At 39.9% G+C, this 24,262-nt stretch overlaps 1 protein-coding gene across 2 annotated transcripts in view; it reads right to left on the bottom strand.

Annotated features, from left to right (window-relative positions):
* Positions 1-8,736: 8,736 nt before the first annotated feature.
* The window catches only part of MPHOSPH6 (M-phase phosphoprotein 6), a 20,713-nt gene continuing 5,187 nt past the window's right edge, over positions 8,737-24,262 (bottom strand). Inside the window, exons 3-6 of one of the 2 annotated variants that reach the window (XM_074370359.1) lie at positions 20,483-20,573; positions 17,946-18,040; positions 17,356-17,503; positions 8,737-10,806 (exon numbers count right to left, since the gene is read on the bottom strand). In XM_074370359.1, coding sequence (XP_074226460.1) covers positions 17,371-17,503; positions 17,946-18,040; positions 20,483-20,573 — 319 coding nt within the window. In that variant the 3' untranslated portion in view covers positions 8,737-10,806; positions 17,356-17,370. Of the gene's footprint in view, positions 10,807-16,802; positions 17,504-17,945; positions 18,041-20,482; positions 20,574-24,262 lie in introns of those variants that run through there. The other variant, XM_074370358.1, reaches the window with a different exon arrangement.

Raw genomic sequence — 24,262 nt, 5'->3', positions numbered from 1 at the left:
ACCTTCCTATTTGGAAGTCATTCCCCAGGTGTGAGATCTTGGTGGAAAATAATGCCTTTCCTCCAACTACAGAAGCCAGAGATTTAACTCCTTCCTCTCCCAAAATCTTAGTCTCTAGGACTTGGGTATCATAAACAAATGTATGACCTTCCTAGGGTATGAAATTGAGGGATATGAAGAGTGATGGTGGCAGTCTCCCACAAGTGATAGTTGTTGTATTTCCTGTTTCTTGGTCCTTTGGAAACACCTGGTCCCATCAATTCTATGTTTCAAACCTGATCTTCCAGGGTTCCCTTGATTATGTGAAGTATATATATATATGTGAATCATATATACATATACTCAAATAACTCCTATTTTTTTTTCAGAGCCAGAACTCAGTTTCTATTTCTTGCAATCACAAGTCTCTTAATTTATCCCCTTCTTCTCACCACAGTGGTTTCAAAGGCCCACTCCCAAAACACAGTCCCACATCTTCATAGGTCCTCAGGGTGAATGGGTCCAAGAAAGATGCACCCCCTGCAAAGAGGTGCGCCATCCCCGTAGCCCTCTCCTCCTCTCTTGCACTAGGACTCTGCCCCACCTACAGGGACACAGTAGGATGGGGACCCAGGTAGTCTCTGAATTCCCATCGCTACTTTTTGGTTTCTACTGAGAAACAACTTCATAACCCCAAGATGTGATGTGGCCTCCCTTGGACAGAGGCTTCAGGCTGTAATGTAAGGGATGAGACTAAGGTTTGACTTGGGCAGGTGGGGAGATGTAAGGGAGAGGGGTGTTTGACGGGATACCTTCCCAGGGAGGTTTATAAGAGAACTGGGGAAACTCTACCAGTCTCTCCTTGTTTTAAGGTCAGAGGACTACTTTCCCCTCCTGCACAGTGGATGGGATTTCGTTAGGTCCCTAAAATCTTCTCTCATATTGAGAGGCAACATGATCTCTCTTCGTCACTAGATAACCGAGTGGCCCAAGCAGGCAGCTGACAGCACATATATTTGCCTATACCTACAGAGCTAGCTCCCTGGCAGAGGGAGAACCTGGGATGAGCTGCAGAACAGACACCTATGTTGGCAACATCCTCAAAGCCCTCTCTTCCTCTGGACTCGAGGCCAGAAACAAAAAGCTCACAACTTCCACGCCACATCCCTCCTCCTTCCATACTGTCAAGGAATAATTTTCAGAAAAGATTAAAATCTCAAATGCACAGTGAGCATGCTCCAAAGTTTTATTTAACTCATTAGTGAGAGAGCCAACGGGATGGCAGAACTGGCCTCAGAGAGGATATAAGAACTGATGAAATATAGTGCTCTTAAGATAATAGAAGTTTGCTAGAATTGGATTAGAATGACATAGAAAACTGGTTAAGGTTCGAAAGAACAATATACTCATAATGTTTGGGTCAATATTCTCTGCTGATCAGAAATCATTTGCATCTCTACTGCGTAAAAGTAATCTGCACCTTCTAAGTTTTTTTTTTTTTTTTCTGAGTTAATATCTACCCTTACAGAGTTAGGTCTGTAATCAATATATAAGTCCACATTTCCTTGGAGAGTCAGTTGGCTCTTAGAAGGCTTTTTGACAATGCTTTGGCATGATACTAAAAAGATCACAGATGTATTTTTGCCTTATTTCCAAGTTCTGGGTAATTTTTTCATAACAATAACCAAGATAGGGATTGCTAAGCAATTAGAAATTCTTTTCCATCAAGCCTTCGATCAGGCGTCAGATACTTCTACACTACTGTGCTCAATGCAGCCACTACCATTTGATGAGAACTGGTGCAAGGGAGGAAACTGCTTGCCATCCAGCCCTCGATGATGACAGTGGCTTGGTTTAGAAGTTCCAGACAGCTTCTCCCACAGCTGGCTGATTCTGTTCCAATGACTCAGTCAAATCTCTGGCTTAGCTATGGGGAAAGACCTAAAGAAGCATCATCTCTCACTGAAAGGTGAGAGGTCAAAGGAAGTGGGAGGTCAAAGGAAGCTATTATTTTTTTCCACCCTTGATGGATGTTCACTTGCTTTTCCTAAATCAGGATTTCATGGATAAGCTGCATGGCTTCAGAGCCCTTTATCTCACACTGATGGGGTGTTTTGATTATTTCAAGTGTAGACAGTTGTGTGTTAAATGGGTGAGGAGCTTGGAAGGAGATTGGAGATTTTTTCTTAGTTACATGCTGCTAGTGACCTTATAGACTGTATGCTCCATTCATCTAGTAAATGGACTTGTTGTAATCAAGAAAAATGGGAATATTCGGCCTCTGAGGAGAAGCAATCATCCTTCATTCATTCCGAGGCAACCCCTGCTACCTACAATGTGTCAAGCTTTATTGAAGTCCGTTGGAAGCCGTCAGTGAGTCTCCCCTAGGAAGACCATGAGACCTTCAGGGGCTGCCATATAACAAGTTTCCTTTGTGAGCTACACCAAGGCTTATGTGCCTCTGCCAATAAAGGAATGTCTATCTGCCGCGGAAGGGAAGACTTCAGTAGTGTGTCAGTTGAAATGTTCTTTCTTATAATTACACAGTGTTTAAATTGTCAACAAAATCTCTTCCTTTAAAATTACACTTGACATTTATATTTCTATGCAAAACTGGGGAGAAGATGGTTCATCAGTGTTTCAAATAAGGTAAAAGAACACTAATTCAGTGTCATCATAGGTCTTTCATTTCTGTCCTGAGTGAAATGATAAGAGGGGACATGAAATTTCCCCTTTCAGGACAGCTGTGAATGGTCAGTTGAAGAAAAGTATAAAGAAAGCACAAGGAGGCAGAGGCCGAAAGTTGAGCAGGTAATACCTGCTTCATGATTTTTATGCAGTAAAGGGAAAGTGGAAGATGTGACCCATCTCTGCGTTGTGGCATCTTGTGACTTCTGCTTCTTTGTTCATTAAGAGTGAATTTCCTACCTTGCCGAGAGATGGGAGAAAAGTCCACTTTGATAGACCATGAAGTAACAGCACTGGGTGAGAAGCTATGGGAGGTAGGAGAGGGTCCAAAGCAAAGAAGACAGGCTCTGCCCTCCCAGAACTAACTGTATAGGAGGCAGGAACATACCAAGAGGTTCCTCAGCCTTGGAGGGTCAGTGTCTGCAGGGATACTGAAACTAGAGAATGTCAACAAGAGAAATGTAGGCAAGAAGATAAAAAATGATACCATGCAAATGCTAATCAATAGAATGTTGGCATGGTTATACTAATGCCAGAGAAAGTAAACTATAAGAGAAGAAGTATTTCATCCACTATACATCCTGCACACCCCACCTGGCACCCAAATGTTTCTGCTCTGCAACTCCTGGCTGCTCTGCCTTCTCTGATCTGCCCTGGGGTGTGAACATCAAGCCAGATCATGGCTTTCTGCTTTGCCCATCCAGCCCACACCGTTGAAAGGAAGGGAGGCCTGCCTCAACACTAAACCTTAGGTTTTCTCTTTCACCTGTCACCCACTGCGTTATCAACTCCTCCTGCTCAACAGGGTTTTCTTGAGTTCCCACCTGTGCCAGGTACATCTGGGAACAAGACAGATGGCTCCCTTACTCTCTTGGGAATTGACAACATAATGAGGAAGACAAAAGTGCAGCGACTAAATAAGGAGTATGAGGTAAACGCGTGATCAGTGCTATTACGTTTGAGTGTGCAGGAAGCTCTATACACCCAACACAAGGGGTTCCTGATTTTAGCTGCTTGCCAGCAGGGCTCCAACCACAAAGCCAACCACCACTGGCTCTTCTGAAAAGAAGGCAGTAGAGGATGAAACCCTTGACAGTCAGCCCCAGGTGGTGTAAGAAGGGTAACAGCTCTCTCCTGAATAACTTCTTGAAATTTCAGGCTGCTCAAGTCACTCTAACTCAGATGTCTGCTGCTCCCAGACTCTTGAGAAACAACTTCCATCCTCATCTGACACCTGTGGGGGTGCATGGCTCTGCCCACTTTGGGGGCTCAGCACCCAGGTCCGCAGGCCCTGGACCACAATGAGGAGCCTGTGCTCTGCTTTGAGGTGACAAGCTGAAGAATCATTTTTATCTGGTAATTCATTTTGAAACACCCACAGGCCAGGTGGCAGAGGTCCAAGAGGGAGTGAGGGCATCTCTGGCCAAAGCTGAGTGGATGGAGGAAAATTGCTGGGCAGGGGTATGACTGATTTTACAGCATTTAGCTTGCTGACCAGCAGATAATAGAGCTCACTGAAATCCCCTCATGCCTTTAGGCTGTGAGCTTTCATACCTACTCAGAGAAGCCTGTAAATTAGGGCCCTGAATGACTGCAGGGCTTCTGAATCCAGCCAAAGCCAGTACCCCCTTCCTGCCCCCACTAGGATAGGTTTCAGCATGGACACTAGATTCTGTAGTACCTTTTGCAAATTAGCACACAATTTTACTAATTGTCCTAGATAAACAGACATAGTGCCAAGGGTGCATGGCTTAGTAAGGGGAGCCAAGACTGGACTTTGGTCCCCTCTTACTGCCTTAGCAGGATATGTTGTGCAATGTACAACCTGTGCAACATGCACGTCAGCCTTGCTGAAATTTATGATCTCCAAGGACAGTTTCTGTCCTGCCTCTGTAAAATGCACCCTGCAAGGATAGAGTTAGCATCACACCCAAGGGGACTAAGCAAGTAGCAATTAGGGAAGAAAAGGTAGTAATTCAGCTTCAATTCTACTTCCCTGGTGAAGCATTCTGCTCTAGGGGCTCAGGAAAAGATTTTGGATCCTTAGCAGCAATTCATCAGGCACTGAATAACCAACTACACAGATTCTGATACGACACTCAGAGGGCTGGGCAAGTTTGGGGTCCCAAAGCCCAAACTAATAACCAGGAGTGTTGCTATTACCTCCTATCTTACCATCCTCAACATCTTGGAGGAGGCAGCCTGGAAAGCATTGGTAGTGGACAAAGAGGAGATTGGGATGGGAAGGCAGGGAGAAAATGAGTGGAGCAGAGGCTGGAGGTGGTGGGAGGGAATGGGGAAAACATATAGGGGAAAGGGATCAACAAGAAAAGAAGGCGGGGAAGTGGGGTGGGAAGGGACAGACTGGGAGTTTGAAATTTGTAGATACTGACAGGTATATATAGAATAGATAAACAAGATTATACTGTATAGCACAGGGAAATATACACAAGATCTTGTGGTAGCTCATGGTGAAAAAGAATGCAACAATGATTATATGTATGTTCATGTATAACTGAAAAATTGTGCTGTACACTGGAAATTGACACAACATTGTAAGCTGACTATAATGCAATAAAATAAAATAAAAAAAGGAAAAAGAAGAGAGGTGAGCAGGGGGATGAGGTGTAGCTGGGGGATAAGGAAACTTGGCTGGATAATATTTTACCTTTTTCAGGTTGAAGTTAGCACAATCTAAAATGCTGAAAGTGCTGAAGTTCTAGAGTGGTTATGGAGGACTTCTCTGAGGAGGTGACATTTAGACTGAGAGCAAATGTTGAGAAGGAATTAGTGGGTGTAATCATCTCTAACAGAAATTTTAAAAATTGAGTACAATAAACACACACATACATGCTCCTTAAGCACATGGCTCGATGAGTTTTGTGAGAAATGAGTACAGCTGTACAGCCCATTCTGGTGGGAATAGAGATCAAGGTTCACTTTTTTTCTGCATAGACATCCAGTTGTTCCTTAACCATTTTTTGGAAAAAATTTTAACTTCCCCACTGAATTGCTGTCACACTTTGTATAAAATCTACTGATTGTATAGATGTGTGTATATTTCTGGACTCTCCTCTGTTCTGCTGATCTATTTGTCTATCTTATGCCAATGTCATATGCTTTTTAGTCCCTTCCCCAACCTTTTCCTATCTTTTATTGGATAAGTTTAGTTTTTTTTTACCTCCTATTTTTAACTTTTAACATATTCTATTTCCATTCCTTTGGTGGGTACTCAAAAATTTAACATACACATTTAAAGTCCTATTTTAAAAACTAATGTCTACATAAATTTGTATTTCTAGCCTCCTCTTGAATAAGATGAGGACAATTTAACTTCCTTCAAAATGCTCCCTTCCCATCTTCCATGATTTTTTTTTTCTGGTATCATTTTTAAAACCAGATAATTAGACTACTTAGCATCAATACATATTTAAAATTTCTAAATAATTACATATTTTACAATCAATGCATTGTCCAACCAATCTTTGCTGATTTCTGTTCTCACTAATTCTTCTTACATGACACAACTTTGCCTTTATTTTTCTAAGTCCATTCTTTAATACTTTTTTCAGGGAGGGTCTGTGAAGAATGATAGAACTTGATGTCTGGGTTTGTGAAAACGAATTTCAACCCAGAGATCTATACTCAAATGAACTATCATCAAGAGTGACTCCGTTTCTAAGCAGGAGTTCAAGGTCTAGTTCCCAAAGGGTTTATCTTATATAGAGCCTCATATGAGTCACACAGTTTTGTTTTGTTTTGTTTTGTTCTGTTTTGTGTTCTGAAGACAATGTTTTAAAAGAAGTTTGAGGTTCACAGCAAAATTGAGGGGAAATACAGGGGAATTATGAGGTTCCTGCATACATGCATAGCCTCCTGTACTATCAACATCTCCCACTACAGTGGTGTATTTGTTACAATTGATGATCCTACATTGACACATCACAATCACCCCATGTGCAGAATTTGCCTTAAGGTTCACTCTTGGTGTTGTACATTCTGTGGGTTTGTACAAATGCATAATGACATATGTCCACCGTTGTAGTATCCACAGTCTTTTCACTGCCCTAGAAATCCTCTGTGTTCTGCCTATTCATCCATTCCCTCCTCCCACTTCCCGGCAACCACTGACCTTTTAACTGTCTCCACAGTTCTGCCTTTTCCAGAATGTTTTATAATTGTAATCATACAGTATGTAGCCTTTTCAAATTGGCTTTTCACTTAGTAATGTTCATTTAAGTTCTTCTGTGTCTTTTCCTGGCTTGATAGCTCATTTCTTCTTAGGGCTGAATAATTCCATTGTCCACATGTGCCAGTTTATTTATCCATTCACCTACTGAAGAACATCTTGGCTGCTTCCAAGTTTGGGGAATTATGAATAAAGCTGCTGTAAACATCCATGTGCAGGTTTTTGTGTGGACATATTTTCAACTCCTTTGAGTAAATACCAAGGAGCATGATTGCTGGGTCATATGGTAAGAATATGTTTAGCTTTGTAAGAAACTGCCAAACTGTCTTCCAAAGTGGCTGTACCATTTTGCATTCCCAGGCCGCACGCTTTAATGTCTGCTTATTACCAGGGTTGAGTTCCCCTGGTGGTTGTCTCATGTTTTCAGGTTTGGCTATATGTTTTTAAACTTGGGGAGTAGTCTGCATATGTTTAGGCCTCCATCTTGACAGACTTGTTTAATGTCAGGAAAAAGCACTACCCAGGCAGAGACAAAGCAAGTGCATAAACCTTACTGTGGTGAGAGGTTTGGAGAGAAGGCCCTGTGACTGCATTGTGATTAGAGAGTGAGAGCTAATAAAGTGAAACTGCAAAGGCAGGTCCAAGTAATACAGGGTCAGGGTAAGGAGTTTGGAGTTTGTACTCAGTGTAAATGGAAAACCAAAGAAATATTTTAAGCAGAGAAAGTGACATGATCAATTTCAGATTTAAAAAAAATCTGGCGTTTATTGCTGGGTTTTGCATTCTCTACTCATCCAGCTTCTGAGAGCTCCTGATTTTACTTTCATATACATATGTCTGTTTCCACAGCCTCCAAGCATTTACATTTTGAGAATGCCTTCCAAAATATAAATAAGTTTCCAACATTAGTCTGCAGAAAAGAATCATGTTAAAGCACTGGATTAACTCTAGGTTATAAATTGTATGACTTGGGGTATAGCTCAGTGGTAGAGTGTGTGCCTAGCATGTATGAGGTCCTGGGTTGAATCCCCAGTACTGCCATGAAAAAAAAAATAAAAAAATAATAAAATTTAAATTGCATGACTCAAAGGAAGCAAACATGTAATTTGTGTTAGATTTAGCCAAATCTTGCTAAATTAAACTATATCAAGTAATTATTTAATAAATGCAGTGCAAGAAAAGAGTGAGATGGAGTAGGGAAACTATAGATTAAAAGAGACAAAAGAAATATCAATGAGTCATTATGTAAGGAACTTATATGGATCTTGACTGAACAAACGAAAAAAAGGTATTTGTTAGATAGTTAGACAATTTAATACTGACTATATACTTCATGATATTAAGAAATTCTTACTTTATATGTGATAAGTTATTTTAAAAGCCCTTATCTTTTAGACATACTTACCAAAATATTTTCAGATGAAATGGTATGACATCTGGTATTTCATTCAAAATAATATAGAGTGGGGTAAGTGGATGGAAGTATAAATGTAAAAATGTGGCTATAACTAGATAATGGTTGAAGCTGGAAAATGGGTACATGGGAATTGATGATACTCTTCTGTCTAGTTTTGTATAGATTTGAAATTCTACAATAAAAATTTTGAAATGAATTAGAAGCAATTTTCAATTTTTCAACATTCAGTAAGAAATATGATTAATCAATACAGACTTTCCAGATAAAAATATCTGCGATCCTTCTCCTTTCCAATGATTCTCTTCTTGATTTTATGTATTTTCCATCTACCTACCTACTATGTGTCAATCATCTGTCTGTCTGCCGCCTGTCTATCTATCCTTACATTGTCAGTAACAACTGTTCCAATGTCTGGTTCAGAGTCTTAATTGGATTCCCCCAGAAGCAGACCCTGAGATGAGGATTCAAGTGCAAGCAGTTTATTTTGGAAGTACAGGAAACATGCAACAACATGGATAAATCTCACAACACAATGCTGAGCAAAAGAACCTGGGTACAAAAAATACATGCTGTGAGATTCCATTTATTTGAAATTTTAGAACAAACAAAACTAACATAATGTGACAGAAACAGATCAGTGGTTGCCTAGGACAGGGGTTCAGGAATTGACTACAGAGAATCACGAGGGAATTTCTAGGGTGGATGGAAACCATCTAGGTTTCCATTGCGGCTACCCAGGTGAACAAACTTTTCTATTCACTTTCGCGACTTTTGTCTGATGTCATCAAACCACAGACTTAAAATGGGTGCATCTTATCACATGTACATTTTACCTCAGTGCTGACTGAAAACAAAAATTCCTTTTACCAGTTGACAGACTGTCAAAATTAAAGAGATGTATAAAGTGACCTGAACTTTTAAAAGAGTTACTTTTAAAATCTCCTCCTTGGCCCCTTCTCAGGGAAGTTTAGTGAAGAGAGAGCTTTCCATAGTTCCTCCCCCTTCCTTCCTTCTTACAGAAGAAAGTATTCTTCATCAAGGAAATGAAGAGTGAGTTTGTATTTGACTTTTTATATTCAGAGTTGATTTAATATGAATTAGAATTTTTGGAACCAGTGCTAATTCTTAACATTTTTCAGTATTAAAGCCAATAAGCTTCCAACGTGCATAATTCACACTCACGAGACAGCTTTTCTTGGCTTCATAATTATTACTTCCTCTCACCTTTGGAATCATTGGCATTTATTTCGAGTCTTTCTTGTTTTTTGTAATCTCTTCATCTACGAGAGGAAAGCTCAGGGAGACTTGAGGTACTTCTTCATTTTGCTCTTCTCTTCCCAGGTATAAATAGTGGAAATATCCAATTTCTGATTTGAAAATGACTGTCTGCATGGGTGCTGGAGGGTGTTTTGAAATCCTCTCCTGTCATCCAGCTGTCTCTGCCTCAATATGAGGATAGATGATTTCAGCCTCTTTCTTTCATCAGCGAGCCTTCTGATCCAGTGGTTTCCCACTCCATTCCTACTGGAGGCTCTGGGGCTCCTGCTACTTTTGCTAGAGATGACCGAAGGAACCTTAGAATTGTGAACTTGGCCATTTGGATTGTAATGTCTGAAAATCCAGATGCCAACTTTCCCAGAATCAAGGGGATAGAGGTCATGGTCTGTCGAACAGATCTTCTGAAATCGGCTACAGTGTTATTACCCCCATCCTGTATAATAACCCCCCAGCCAGCAACCTAACATTTTGGAATTATTTTCTTCCCTTGAAATTTCTCTCCAGCAACATCTGCACTGTAGTTTATCTCATACAGCTGATCTCTCCTGGCTAATTCAGAGAAACATTTTTTCCCCCTTCTGAACCCTGTCATCCAATTCACGGGGCGGGGAGAGTTCACAGGGATTAAGAAAAACCAAATCCTAACCTCACTAGTGGCCAGAGAAATGCAAATGAAAGAAACAAGGTGCCACACCTTGTACACACAAGATTGGCAAACATTTTAAACTTGATATTTCTGTTATGTATTGCTGCATAACAAACTACCCCCTTTAAGATTTTTGGAATCTCTCTCACATAACAAAGAAGATCTAGCAGACACACCTTCAAATCCGACATGTCAAATTCAGAAAAAGGTCTTACATGGGCATTCTTGACTTTGATGATTTACCTCAACACTTATTCTAAGACCAAATTTTATTGACAACACTCCAGATTTGATCTTTGCATTTGTCACTTTCAGGACCCTTTGCATGCTAGAAAGACCAACCACCCTGGGCCCTCACATTTTCTCTAAATTCTGATACAAAACTGAACAGTTCCTTCTGTAGCTCATGTATCTTTGTAATTTATTTTTATTTTTTTAAACCATATTTACCTATTTTAGCATAGGTAGCCATTTGTCACTTTGAACTTTCTACCTGGGAATTTCACTGGCCAGATCTTACCAGATGCCATGGGCTCAAGTGTTGACTTCTAGGAAGAAGCCTCAGATGCCTTATGTCTTCTGCTTCACAGAGAGAGTAGAATCTGGTACCTGGGTTAAATCAGAAGGGAGAAGTATATCCCAGACTAAGAATTTCGTAATTCTAACCTCCTGGGTGGGGAAAATACTGAAATTCTACTCCACTACTTTTGAACCTTGAACAAGTGAAGACTTTGTAAATATATGACTCCAGACACAATTATCTCATAAAACAGTGAAGTATGCAAAACCTTTGAGGAGTCCAATATTTGTTAAACAAATTCACAGGAGTCACTAAAAACATTTATGTGAGATTATGTAAACAAAAAATTTTTTTCATTCAATTTACTATTATCTTTTAAATATTTACTTTTTGCAAAACCCTGCATGAGGAACTTGGCTTGGAACCAGACAAAGAAGAGTAAAGCACAGTTCCTGCTTTCAAATTGGGTAATATTTCATAAATAGGACCTAAATGAATATGTGACGACATACAGTTATATTCCAAGTGAGCAGTCATCAAATAATTGCTTTTCTAATTTTTTTTTACCATAGATCCACATGTACAATCTTTCTTAATATGGGATCACTAATGGTGAGAATATTCTATTTATGAAATTAATCATTTAATTAATGATTAATTAATCATTAATCTGTTTAATCATAAAACAGATTGTTAATGTGAATTTAACCAGTACCATCTGTAAAAAAGTAATTTAGAAAAAAGGAAATATTAAAAAAAATGCCAGGTAGTAAATATGATTCTGAAAGATTCTGGTTGGGAAGAATTAGGGTCTTATGGGGCTAGGTTATTTTACGCCTGTTTCCCAATTCTATTCTTTTGTTTCCTCCTAGAATGTGACATGAGATAGCATAAGCTTTGGGGTCAGTAGATCTGGAATCAAATCCAGGCTCTATAACTTAAAAGCTGTGTGACACTGGGTGAGCTACTGAATGTCTCAGTACCTCAGTTTCTTCATGAGAAAAATGGAGATAATAAACTACATCCCCAGTCCATAACTCAGTGCCTGGCTGAGTGTCAGAACTCAACATTCATTAAAGAAACAAACAAATGAGTAATATCAGAAATATTCCTGGTACGTGGCTGACGTTTAATGACAAGGACCTTTTGGATGGCTCTCACAGTGAAATCAAAGCAACTACTTTTACCTTCCTTTATTTTTCTCCAGATACCATCTGGAATCCACCATTATCAGCTCCCTTTTTGGTTAAATACCTGCTAGCGTCTCTGATGGTCAAGGGTGGGTTTGTGTTTTATATTCTTTATGCAGTTCAGATTTTGTAACCACAGACTCCGGAATCTAGTCTATGGCCTGAACGGCACACTTGTTCCTATGTCATTGCCATTTTCAAGAATGGGTGGTTGCCATTCCAATGAAGTTAAATGAGAATTTTAGATGGGAGCAGAGAAGTGTCAGGTTCAAGGACAGAATACATTTGACATGGGTGTTATAGGTGGTCAGGTGACATCAGGACAATGATCACAGCAGAGGCTGGAGATGGGAATGTGGGAGTAAGAGCCTGCCATGAGTGGGAGAAGAGGAAGACAAGTCACTGGGAGTCACGGTCTGCCAATATTTGTCAAAGTGTTGTCTTCATTACCTGAATGGTCTTGTTTGAATCTGCTGCAATTTTGCAAAAACACAGGGTTACCCCTGCTACTTATGGGCAGACAGGGTTTTTTCCTATCATCCAAACAATGCTGATGGAGAGAAATTAGCAAGTGATACTATCCAGATTAAACATGTCTTAGGGAGAACAGTGCAAATCTGTACAAGTGAGTCAGTGAGTCCAATGAGTCCTGTCTTACAATGAATGTCTGACTCAGTACGTCTTTTTTCCTGGGGCAAGTGAAAACACAGGGCTGCATGGAAAACAAGCTAAATATGTCAGAAGGAAACTCTAGGATATAAAATCAAGCTGTTGGTTTGAAAAGTGGTGTCCCCTCTGTGCAAATAATTTATGTGTCCAAACAGAGTTAAACGAGGTAGATTCATGGGTTAATGACTTTCCTAATGATTAAAATTAAAATTAGAACTTACTGTGCAATGAGAAGCTTTTAGTTCTATAAGAATTTACAGAGCCATCAAAAAATTTTAATAAACTGTTTATGTGAGGATATTCCTACAGGGAGAAGGGAGGTCAGATCACAGACTCTCTTTAAGAAGCTGCCAATACATCTTGGACTCAAATGGTAAGGTACCAGCATGTTCTCTGAGGCTGGATTGGGAAAATATAGGAGTGTTTTGGCAGGCAAGAGGGGAAACTGTTATCTTTGTAAAAGACATAGCAAAAAGTAGATGTTCTCTGGGGAATTTTTTGAAACTACCATTAGAGCTACATCTTTTCTCCCCCCTCAAATAGCCCACTCTGATAAAGTTCATCAGCCAACTTGAATGACAGTGAATGGATGGTTATTCATCTATGAGTGAAATGGTGATTGCCTTTTAAATTGCATTTTATCTCCATTAGCCAGTGGTATTCAGTTTTCCTCTCCAAGATCTTGGATGGCAAAAGGTTTCAATTGCCTGATTTGGGGACCTGGTCTCTGTGGCATTAACTGCTGAAGTGTCTGCTTCTTGCACAGATAGTCCTGCTTATGGCCAGAGTCACAAACATCCCTGATCCTATTGGTGGCGTCTTCTTTAATTGGGTGCATGTTTCCCCAGAGACATGATCAAATGCTTGTATTTTATAGTATGATTAGAAATAAACCTCAGCACTGCGAGACTGAATACACAAATGGACAATGGCCAGACCACACATAAAAGTAGAACTCTGATTTATAACCTGCAGCAACGTGCCCAAGAAATGAAACATTTATCTATGATAAACAACTCAGGAAGCCAGCCTGCTAGAAGTCAGACTTGGCAGGAAGTCAGATGGTTATCTCTAGTGACAATACAGGAAGCTGAAAAATAACTTCATAACAATCACTCTCAAATGGTCAAAACGACTACTGCCCCTACTTCCAATTTAGGACCAACTAGAGAAAGAAAAATATGCATCCCTAACCAATTGCATAGGATGCCCTGTTTCTAGTTGGCTGCTCAGTTTCCCCATGCCAAAAGCCTCCAAGCAAGGCATCCCTGACCCTTCCTTTTTTTCCACTATAAAGCTTTCCCACTCCTCTGCCTGCCTTTGAGTCTGCCAGAGCACAAGCAATGGTGACTGACTCCCTTGCTATATATAGCAAGTGCAGATTAAAGTCTTTGTTCTCATTTGGTTGGTCATTATTTCCACAGCACTAGGGTTTAAACAGACTCCGTAGGCCAACCGGTTTCCAAATTATCCAACTATCATTCATTCACTTATACTTTCACTTGAGAAACGTTTACCAAAATCTTTACTACGAGCCACATCCCTTGCTTGGTGCAACGGCAAGTGGAAAAAAGGTAAGATATAGTCCCTGCCCTAGAGGACAGTAGCTCGACAACTAAGGAGATGAACACTAGTGACTCAGCAACCGAGTCAATGAGCATTACTGTGCTGGGCAATGTTCTCCGAAAAACTGTAGGCTAGCTACTGGTGATGTGAAATAACCTCCAGGAAGTGTGAGGGGCTGAACATTTTTACTTTAAGAGTTGTAAACCTGAATGCAGATTAGAAAAAGGATTTCAAGCCCTACCAAACCCATGATTTCACAGATATTACTGCTTTGGGATGAGTCTGAATCTGTCAAAGTCTAGTCAGGAGATAAAAGCCATCCTTATTTTTAACAGGAGAAATCCAATATAAACAATTGTTAATGGGGTATTAAAAACCTCAAAAGGTAGAAAAAGAACATTAAAGGTTATCATGCAGGAAATTGCCACTCTTAGGGAAGAGGTGGAAATTGTTCAATTTAAGAAGCTGCAAGGGCCCTGGAGAGCTGAAACTCAAGACTTCCAGCAAGAAGTTGCTGCTCAGTTAAAACCAGTGTCTCCTGAGCTGGGGGGGGAGGGGGCCCTGTAGGCCAGAGAAGGGGGCAACAGGTGGGATCGACAACTGTGACTGGAACACCAGCCTCTGTAGGAGTGAAGAGGTATTTGGTGGGTGACAAAGGAATAGGAAGCAAAGAGGAAGCAGACAGAAAGGACCAAGCCCCTTCTTTCTCCTCTAGCCTTGCCATCTCCCTCTGGGTTCCATCAGCAGATCTCAGTAAGGAGCCAGCTGGCAAAGGACAAATGGGGTTTGCTTAGTGCCAGCCTGGCACTAAGTGTAAAAGAGTGAGTGTAAAAGAGTGTTTGAATCTGAGAAACTATAGGTTAATATCTGCTACAGTCCGTTCCTTGGGCCACTCTGCAGACACACATGCATGCATGTATGCGTGTACACACAACTAAACTCAGAAGGAAAACAACTCTATTTCTGCTTAACAAATTGCAAACATCCTTTGCACAAAAGATGTTCTCACTTTTTCCAAAATCCCAGCAGACACTTTATCGGTTTCTGGGAAACAGTCACATTATTCATCTCACCTCCTGTCAGTTACAGCTAGAATTTACTCATAGTCCCATATGAATATTCTGTCATCTTAAGACTTAATAGCAAAGTTAACCCTACAAAAAAATGTACACAATAAGAGGAAGGAGAGAGAAGAAATTAGTACACACACACACACGGAAAATATGTAAAACTGCTCAGTAACCTGTTTGTCTATTTGGTCGCAAGGCTGTAGTTAATAAACTGCATTCTTTTCCTACACACTCCATGTTTCCTCTTTCCTCAGCTAGTATCTCAGGTGCTCAGGGTTGATACCTGGTAGGGTAACCCAGGATTTCATTGTTTAAAGGGTCAAAATCCTTCCCACCTCCGAGGTTGTAGTCTTCCATTAAAGTTTGTCATTGGACTTTGAAGTGCTAAAAAAAGATGTCCTGGAGAATGCTTAGGGTTCAATATCCTTCTCCATTACCCACTGTGTAGGAACAACACAAATGTTCCTTTGTTCTGAGGATCACACAAACCAGCCAGGAGAGTTAACTCCTTTGCCTGTTAGTTTAGTGGTGAAATGACCAGATTGTTTCTGTCTTAATGGGACCAGTGTTGTCTTCCCTGGTGGAAGCACTCCTTCCTTAGGAACACAGATCTCCAAACAAGAGGTCAGAATTGAAGGACAGGAAGCAAGAGGGGTTACTGGGTGTAACAGTGAGAGGAGTCACTCCGTCTCTGCTCGATTCCAGACCTTACATTCTGAGTACATGACAGCAACGGCCCACCTGAGTTGTCATTGATTCAATGCATAACTTACACTTTTAAGATAATGGAGTGTTGCACCCCTCCTAGGGCCATAACCGTTCTCACTGGACCATTCCACCATTCTCCACTGCCCACTGCTCTGGGTGATGGGGTATGTGCTAAGACTAGTGAATTCGAGACACAAGCTCCACTTCTTTTACTGTGAAATGAATTGTCTATCAGATGGGACGCGGTGCAGAATATCAGGGAGGTGAGTAAGACATTCTGTGGAATCCATTCTAATCCATGGATTGTGGTGCTGGTGAAGCACTGTGAAAAACTTCGGGGCTCTGCCCCAGGATGTAGAGGACTGGACGGTGCACCGTCCTCACCTTCACAATGAATTAGAGCCAGATAAACTTTAAATTCACAACTTTTCTCATAATTCACTAGAGAACTGAGGTCACAGAGCAATGTAAACCTGAGGAGATTCAGAGAGAGGAGACACACACCTCACTTAATTGCTAGGAACATGATTAGATGAAATCAGCATTTCTTAGAAGTCCTAGGTACATATCTCCAGATGGACAGAAAGACACAAATATACACTTAATTCCATGCGGTTCTGTATTTACTACTTAGAATAAGGTTCAGATTAGGAGATGGTCTAGTTGGTGGTAAATTCTACCAGGCTGTACCATAAGAAAATGATAATTGTTTTTGACCCAAAAAGGAAATTTCTTATGATTCAACCTAATACATCCCCGTATTCTAAATTAATGGCTGTCTTTTTAAAGTTACTAATTACATAACAGATCCAATACTTAATTAGACTAAAATCACTGTTTGAAAGTATGAGAATAGAAAAAGTATATGAAAACAGATGCCTATTACAGAACAAGTTTTTTTTTGTTTGTTTTTTAATTAATTAAAGGCTTTAAACAAAAAAATATAATTCCACACAATGACAATGACTTGGTAACATGGAAATACTTCAGGCTGGAGAGGCATGTTTATTCTTGGTGAATCTGCATGTAATAAATTCTTATGACATTATATTCTAAAATATATGTACGAACTGGCTTGACATGATTAACAATTTAAAGGAGAATATAAACATAAGGGCAATTTAAACACTGGTATTAATTTATGAGTCAATTCAAGGTCAGGGACTGGAGAGTGACATTAAAAAAATCTGAGATAAAAAATCTTCAGGAAGCAACACTGTATCTATATACCTTTGAAGATCAAGGGCTAAAAGTCCATTCTTGATGAATACCATTAAGCAAAGGATGTATAACATCCACCACGTATCTGTTCCCAAAACAGCATGTTTCCAAAACTATGCATTGCTTTACAAATAAACATTACAACATTAATAACCACAGAGAAACCAACAGTGTGTTCTAAAATGTGCTCTCACAAGGCATCCCTGAGCCATACCTTAAGGCATCCATTTTAATCTTGAGGCTTTAAGAACATCTTCTTTGCTTTAACTGGTTTTATGTCTCCATTTTCATCTTCTTCGTAATTGGCCCGGTCTCTTTTTTTAGCAAACTTTTTCCCAATTGTCCCCACCAAGGTCTCATATCTGTTAAGACACACAGAACAAGTTCAGTTTCAAATAAAAAAGGTAGGAACCAAGTCCTGTCAAGAATATCAAACCAAATATGCAACAGAGAATAAGAAAAATCAAAGCTATGATTAAAAGAAACCATCTCATTTAAAAATGTATGAATTTCTGATTAAATTCTTCACTGTATTTTATTTTTGCATTATCCTAACTAAGTTGAGATGTATATTTAAAAATATGTATTAGAAGCAGTACTAGAAATGAGTCCTCAACTGCCAGCCTGTGAAAGGTATGAATCTACCCCAGGCCATGTTAGAGAAAGCAGAAAGTCATCTTCCTGCTGGGGTACTCCCCTTTCAAAGAATGGCAGACCCGTAGGTCGTGGGGCAAAAACAGTGCACATGTGAGAGGCAACAAATGCTGGGCTCAGATTATAAAGCTGTTCCAAGGTAACAGTTACCTTCTGGCCATTTCTTCATCTGACACATCGAGCTCCACTGTTTCATCTTCAACAACTTCTTCTTTGTTCTTGGCATTCATCTGAAGCATTAATTTCTGAAAAATACAACAATGCTGGCTAGCAGGGCTGGAAACAGCTTGTTAAAGGAACTGGTGTCAAATGTATCTGAAAGTAAACAGTAGCCACAGAATCTCCAGGAGTAGACAAAATTTACAAGGGGTTATCTGTAATACTTTATTCTACAACATGCTAAAAGAAATCAGCTCTGAATTAAAAAAATAGTAAGACAAAGCCCTGCTAGATTAGACTTAGTGTTAATGAGTTTAAATTTGATTTGATTTGATTTGATTATTTGTTTTTTATCAAAGTATAGTTGATCTACAATGTGTTAGTTTCTGGTGTACAGCACAGCGATTCATTTATACATATATATATATTCTTAAATTGTATTTTAGATCATACATCGTATTAGTTGTATCTAAAGCAGGCACACTGCTAACAGACTATGGTGAGTAGGGGAAAGAAAAAGTAAACTTTCAGATTTCCTCTGAACTTCCCACCTTTGAGCCAAATGGAAGAAATACTACAATCAAGAGTAATGTTAAATGCAGTTTTGGGTGGTAGTTGGGAAAGGGGAGCAACAAACTGCTGGAAGAACTGGAGGGCTGGCTCTGGTATAATGGGGGGAACTGCTTCGGCTCCACACATGAGGGTGGAAAATGCACTGATTTCCACATGATGTCTACATGCCATAGGTCTCTCCTCCATCTCTTTTTCTCATATTAACCTTTCTTGATAGTTACCCTCTGACAGACTTTAAAAAAAAAATACGATACTTTCTTTATACCAAAGGCAGGGTGAGGAAGGAAAAGCAGAAGAATAACCAGTTTCAACTAGCTTTCCCAACATTTAGAAGAGTGAAAATAAAGTAATTTCAACAACACAAGCTCTGTGAGGGCACAGACCTGCTGCATTTCCAGTGTCTCAAGAGGGCTGATGCACCACGGGTACAGACTAAATATTTACTGAATAAATAGACCGCATGGCAAGTGTCACTAGAAACAAATACAATATTAAAAAATGTGCTCTAAGTACATCCTTCTTATAATAAAGTGCTCTCAAGTTGGTATTATTCTTTCCATAACCAAGTATCTCAAACTTTTTTCACAATTTATGACAGATCTGCAAGTTGAACAGCATAAAACCTCCCAGAGAGAATGAATTCAGTGTTACAGACTGCCAGTAATTAAAGCCATTTTCTAATAACCTCCCACACCAAATTTGGAGGCCAGATCAACTCCTTTTCCCACTGGACCAGCCAAACTTTGGAGTCCTTGCCAACCCAGTACCCTAGTGTCTGGGCATCATCCACTCATTATCTTTGGTATATTTTCCCCTCTTTTACCTCACTGCCCTCTTTCTCTTCCTAAAGCTTTAAGCAGACCAAAGAGAGAAAAGTATATATTAAAAACAAACACTTGTAAAAAACAAACAAATAAAAAACACTTGTAGTGTTGATTTTGAATAAAGTAAATATAACACCTTAATTATCATATCCCTCAAAAAAAGGGGAAAAAAAGAAAAAGAAAATCAACCTACAATCTTTAAATAAATTCCAGCATTTAGTTTGGTTAACTTGTGGTTCCTTCTGGCATTCTTAGACACGTGGTTTTCAACCAGGGATGATTTTGCTCACCAAGGGACCTTTGGCAATGTTTGGAATGTCTGGATACATTTTTGGTTGTCACAACTGGGGTGTATATGTGTATCCAGTGGATAGAGTAGAAGCCAGGGATGCTGCCCAACACCCTACAATGAATAGGACAGGCCCCACCATCAAGAATAATTTGGTTCCAAATGTTAATAGCACCAGCGCTGAGAAACCGTGCCTTTAAGTGACAGCTACAAAGCTAAAAGCTTTCTATCACAAGCCTCCATTTGGTTGGTCAAGTACCTGACAGGATGGCTTTTAATACATGAGCCGTAGTTCTAATAATTATTTGGAAATGAAGGTCTGTGCTTCTCTACAAACCTGAGGCAGGAAGCTTAAAATGAACAGCTCAGTTATGAAGTGAGTATTTACTTCTCAGACAAAATTTCCAAAGATTCATTTAAAAATCTATTTACAAGCTTGGATTAAAACTTATCCATTAAAAAGTCAAATTACTCAATTTTAAGTAACTTTTTTTTCCATTAGAAAAGACACATTTATAGATATCAGAAAATATTTTTTCATAATAGAATCATCTGAATAAAATCCTGACATTTCTCTAAAGGACCCGAGCTAAAATTCTAATACTTACAGTGGCACTGTCAGGGACTGTATACTGCTATATTAAATTATCTACTCAATTCCACCATAAAACTAGACTGCAACGCCTGCAATTTCTTTAAATAGCTATGGAAATATTTGAAGACTTGCTATTTTCTATATGATGAGGAGAAATGGTATCTGGTGGGGAAAAACCTAAACCCAATTATTAGCAGAAAGAATTCATTTGGAAAAATTTTAAATTTGAAGCAATTATATGTAATACCTCAACCTCAGGATTAAATCCTCTGAATGACATTCTTCCATAGAGAAGATCTTCACATAACAAGAAACTCTGCTCTTCTATTATGAAACTCCTAAATGAGAAAATAAACCTATATTAATAGCATATCTACTTATAACAAAACAGAGCAAATGAAAGTCAAGATTTTAAGTGAAAAATAGATCTTTTGGCTCTCAGTGGAATCAAGTAAAAATACGGTAATATTTCTGACCTAGGTTTAGAAATAAAAACTGATTAATTTGGCCAACATAAGCATTAGGAGGCAAGAGCAGCAGGGTGGAGGCACATTCTCTTCTAAACTCTACATTTAATTTGCATGAATGCCTACACAATGTAGAGACCAAAAGTATTTAAATAAACTGGAATTTTCCAAACTTTAAGCAAAGTTTCTTTGATGATTACACTACCCACCCAGTTCTTATTAAATTTACAGAAATCAGTGTTCTAGGCAGCTTGAAGAGTGTATTAGTTGCAGCTCTCAGCTATAAATAACAATGACTGACCCTGGATGACTTAAGCAGAGACGTAGTTTATTGAAAGGATACCAGGTATCTCACAGAATCACCGGGGGAGCTGGATGAGCAGAACTGGGAAATGGGCAGAAATAAAGGTGGCTAGGTTGTTGACCCCCAAACCAAAATTATGCTAAAAAACCTCCCTAGGACAAATGATGCTACTGCTGGGAGGGCTAAACAGTGGAGATTACAGCGGGCATCGGAGAGGCCACTGCTGCCCTGGAAAAAGGATGCAGGTGTGGATGTTTCAGTCTCCAAAAGGGGCTCTCCCCTGAGTCACCAGTTTATGACCCCAATCCCAGGTGAACACATCCAGCCACAGCCCAGCTATCAACCATAAAGCAAGGCAGGAAATCAAAAACTTGGCCTTTATGGCTTCTTTAGCAGACTGTTTCTTGTCCGACAATCCTGCCCTGCTTCTTCTCAAGATCCACTCATTCATTCACTCACTCAGCAAACACTTACTAAACCAAACTATGGGCCAGGCCCTGTTCTAGAGCTGGGGAGACAGCCATGACTAACAAGAGTCTCTGCTTTTGCAGAGGTTACATTCTAGAGAGTGATGCCAGATAATAAATAAAACACTTAGACACTGGATAAAGATGAAGAAGGTTATTCCACTCCTGGTCATAAGGGAGTAACTGGTATCAAACCAGCCCTCCTACTGTGACCAATAAATTCAGGCACATGTTCTCCCCAACTTTTTGTTCAGCCTTTTCCATAAACTTGGGATTCCCTCTCAACTGCCCAATCTTGTTCCTTGCAGAGTGCAGCTGATAAAACATCACCAATGTCCCAAGTAAATTACCTCCCTCATGAAAGCACCATACACAGGCATTTAAGCATTCATTTAAGTCAAAAGATGGAACTAAATGGCAGGAACGGATTCATAGCAGGACCAATGGCTCCTCAGAAAGCTTTCCCATGGGTTTCCATTGACCTGGTAACTTTGACATTAATATAAAAAGGAGCATAGTTGTTTTGTTACCTATAAGCATAGTTCCAATGATGAGGAACACAAATTGAGTTAGCAAATAAGGGAAATATTCCAAAATTTAACTGTAAACATTTTGTATTTTAATTTCCCCATTTTTATTGATAAGGATCTATAATTTTAGAGCTAAAACATATCCAAGAAATTACCTATTTCATCTATTTTTGCAGTTGAGAAACTGCTACTGAAAAAAAAACAGATTTGCCGAAAGCCACAAATAATATGTACGTGGCAAAATAGGGCAAAAACTCACTGTTAGGAAACAATTCTTTATGGGCCTCTTATTTCTGCACATCCTGTGAGTGAGGCACTAAATGCCCATTTGTTCCAAACTATCTTTCCAAGGATATGTGTATAGTTAACAGCTGTGGAAGACAGAGCTATTCTCCTCCAGAGCAAAGCACAGATTTGCTTAATGTCCAGTATAATAAAGATAATGCTTCCTTGGGGGCGAAGGGCAAGTTTGTTTGCAGTCCAGTATCAAAGACTCAGGTTTCCTAAGCTCAGGCCTTCTCTGCTGTGATGCAGACCTACTGTGGGTACCACATTAGCCCCAGTGGGATTAGGGAAAATGATGTCAATGTGATGCTCATACTGCTTGGTGTGCTGTGAGTAATAAAGTCCTTTGTCTCTGACTCAAGAATCTCATACCTTCCCCTAGTATCCATGAAACTGCAGCAGGCCCATTTGTTAGTTTGCAAGTAGGGTCAATTTCAGATCTCACAGTTCTTAAGTTCACCGGGCCAAGATACACAGGCACAAGAAACACAGTAGCCAAAAATATCTTTTAAGCAACATCCTATAGCAAAGGGGCAATTAAACCGGCTATACTCACATTCTCTATAATGGGCCACATCCTTTGGAGAAAAATAATATGGCAACAATATACCAAAACCTTTGATATGGTAAACTACCCCCAGGAATTTATACCAAGTATCCTATATCAGGTTCCCTGAAAATAGACTCTGAGACAGTTACTTGCAGAAGTTTTACTGGGGAGTACTGCTTGGGAGATGGCCCTCTATGGAAATGCAAGATTAGGCAGATGGAGAAGTTGACCTACAACATGGCTACACTAAGGCCCCAGTTGCTACAAGGAGCTCTGGAGTTAGGAAAGCCCTGCAGTTGTTCCAAGTTGAAGCAAAGCAGCCAGACCCTCATCCCCCTTCATAGCCTGGTTACTGGCTAAGGGTGTCCTATAAGGGGAGGTGTGAGCACTGAATAGCTCTAGCAGTCATCACTGAATTACAGACCAATATAGCTGATGGCAATCTCTAATTTCACAAAGAGCAGTAACCCTCTGGAATAATTCAGATGATATAATCAAGGAAAATATTCATAAATGCAAATGAGCAAAAAGAGTGGGTGAATTTCCTGATACTAAAGTATAAGTAAATACATAAACTGCTAACATTTATTGTGCTTTCACATGTATTACCTTATTTACTTCTCATAATGGATGTGACAGGCACTATTATCATACATAATATAAAAATGACAAAACACAGATAAGATCACAAGTAAGCAAGTGGCAGAGGTGGACATCAAACCCAGGTCCTTCTGTCTCCAGAGCCCATGCTCTTAATGAACCAATCCAATCCAGTGTCTCCCTATTTGGGGTGTTAAAACACACACACCCCAGGGACATATTCATTTACCCCTCCAGCTCCACTTGCCATTCCTCCCACTGCCCCCTGCCATCAGTGCCTTGGGAGGTTGATCTGAATATAATACATGGAACAGTTCTCTGCCTATGGGATTACCTCTGCTGGCTGTGCCCTCAAATAAAGGTAGCAGCTCCTGTAAGATGCTCTCTCCACGCAGCCTGTCTTCAGATTCAGTAACCACTGCCTCCCCCAGACCCTCCAGGCCTGGAATGGAAATGGCACAAGCCAGGGTGCTGCAATGTCCAGAGTGGCTTCCCTACACCCTGCCCACACTTCCGTAGTCTCTGTTATACTCTCCTTACTTACCCAACCTGACAATGCCATCTCTTCCTGCCAACATCCCAAACTGATATCCATACCTATATGTAAACAGAACACTGAATGATGGCAAAAGGTTATAACTTACTGCTATGGTCTAAATGTTTTTGCACCTCCCCTGCACTCGAAATTCATGTTTAAAATCCTAATCTCCAAAGATGATGGTACTAAGAGGGGAGGCCTTTGGAAGGTGCTTAAGTCATGAGCTCATTGAGCATGGGGCCCTCATGAATGGGATTAGGGCCTTATGAAAGAGACCCCACAGAGA

This window comes from Camelus bactrianus, chromosome 9 (genome assembly GCF_048773025.1).
Source record: "Camelus bactrianus isolate YW-2024 breed Bactrian camel chromosome 9, ASM4877302v1, whole genome shotgun sequence".
Classification (NCBI taxonomy): Eukaryota; Metazoa; Chordata; class Mammalia; order Artiodactyla; family Camelidae; genus Camelus; species Camelus bactrianus.
Note: the sequence above shows the minus strand (reverse complement) of the source record. Positions and strands in the feature narration are given on the sequence as shown.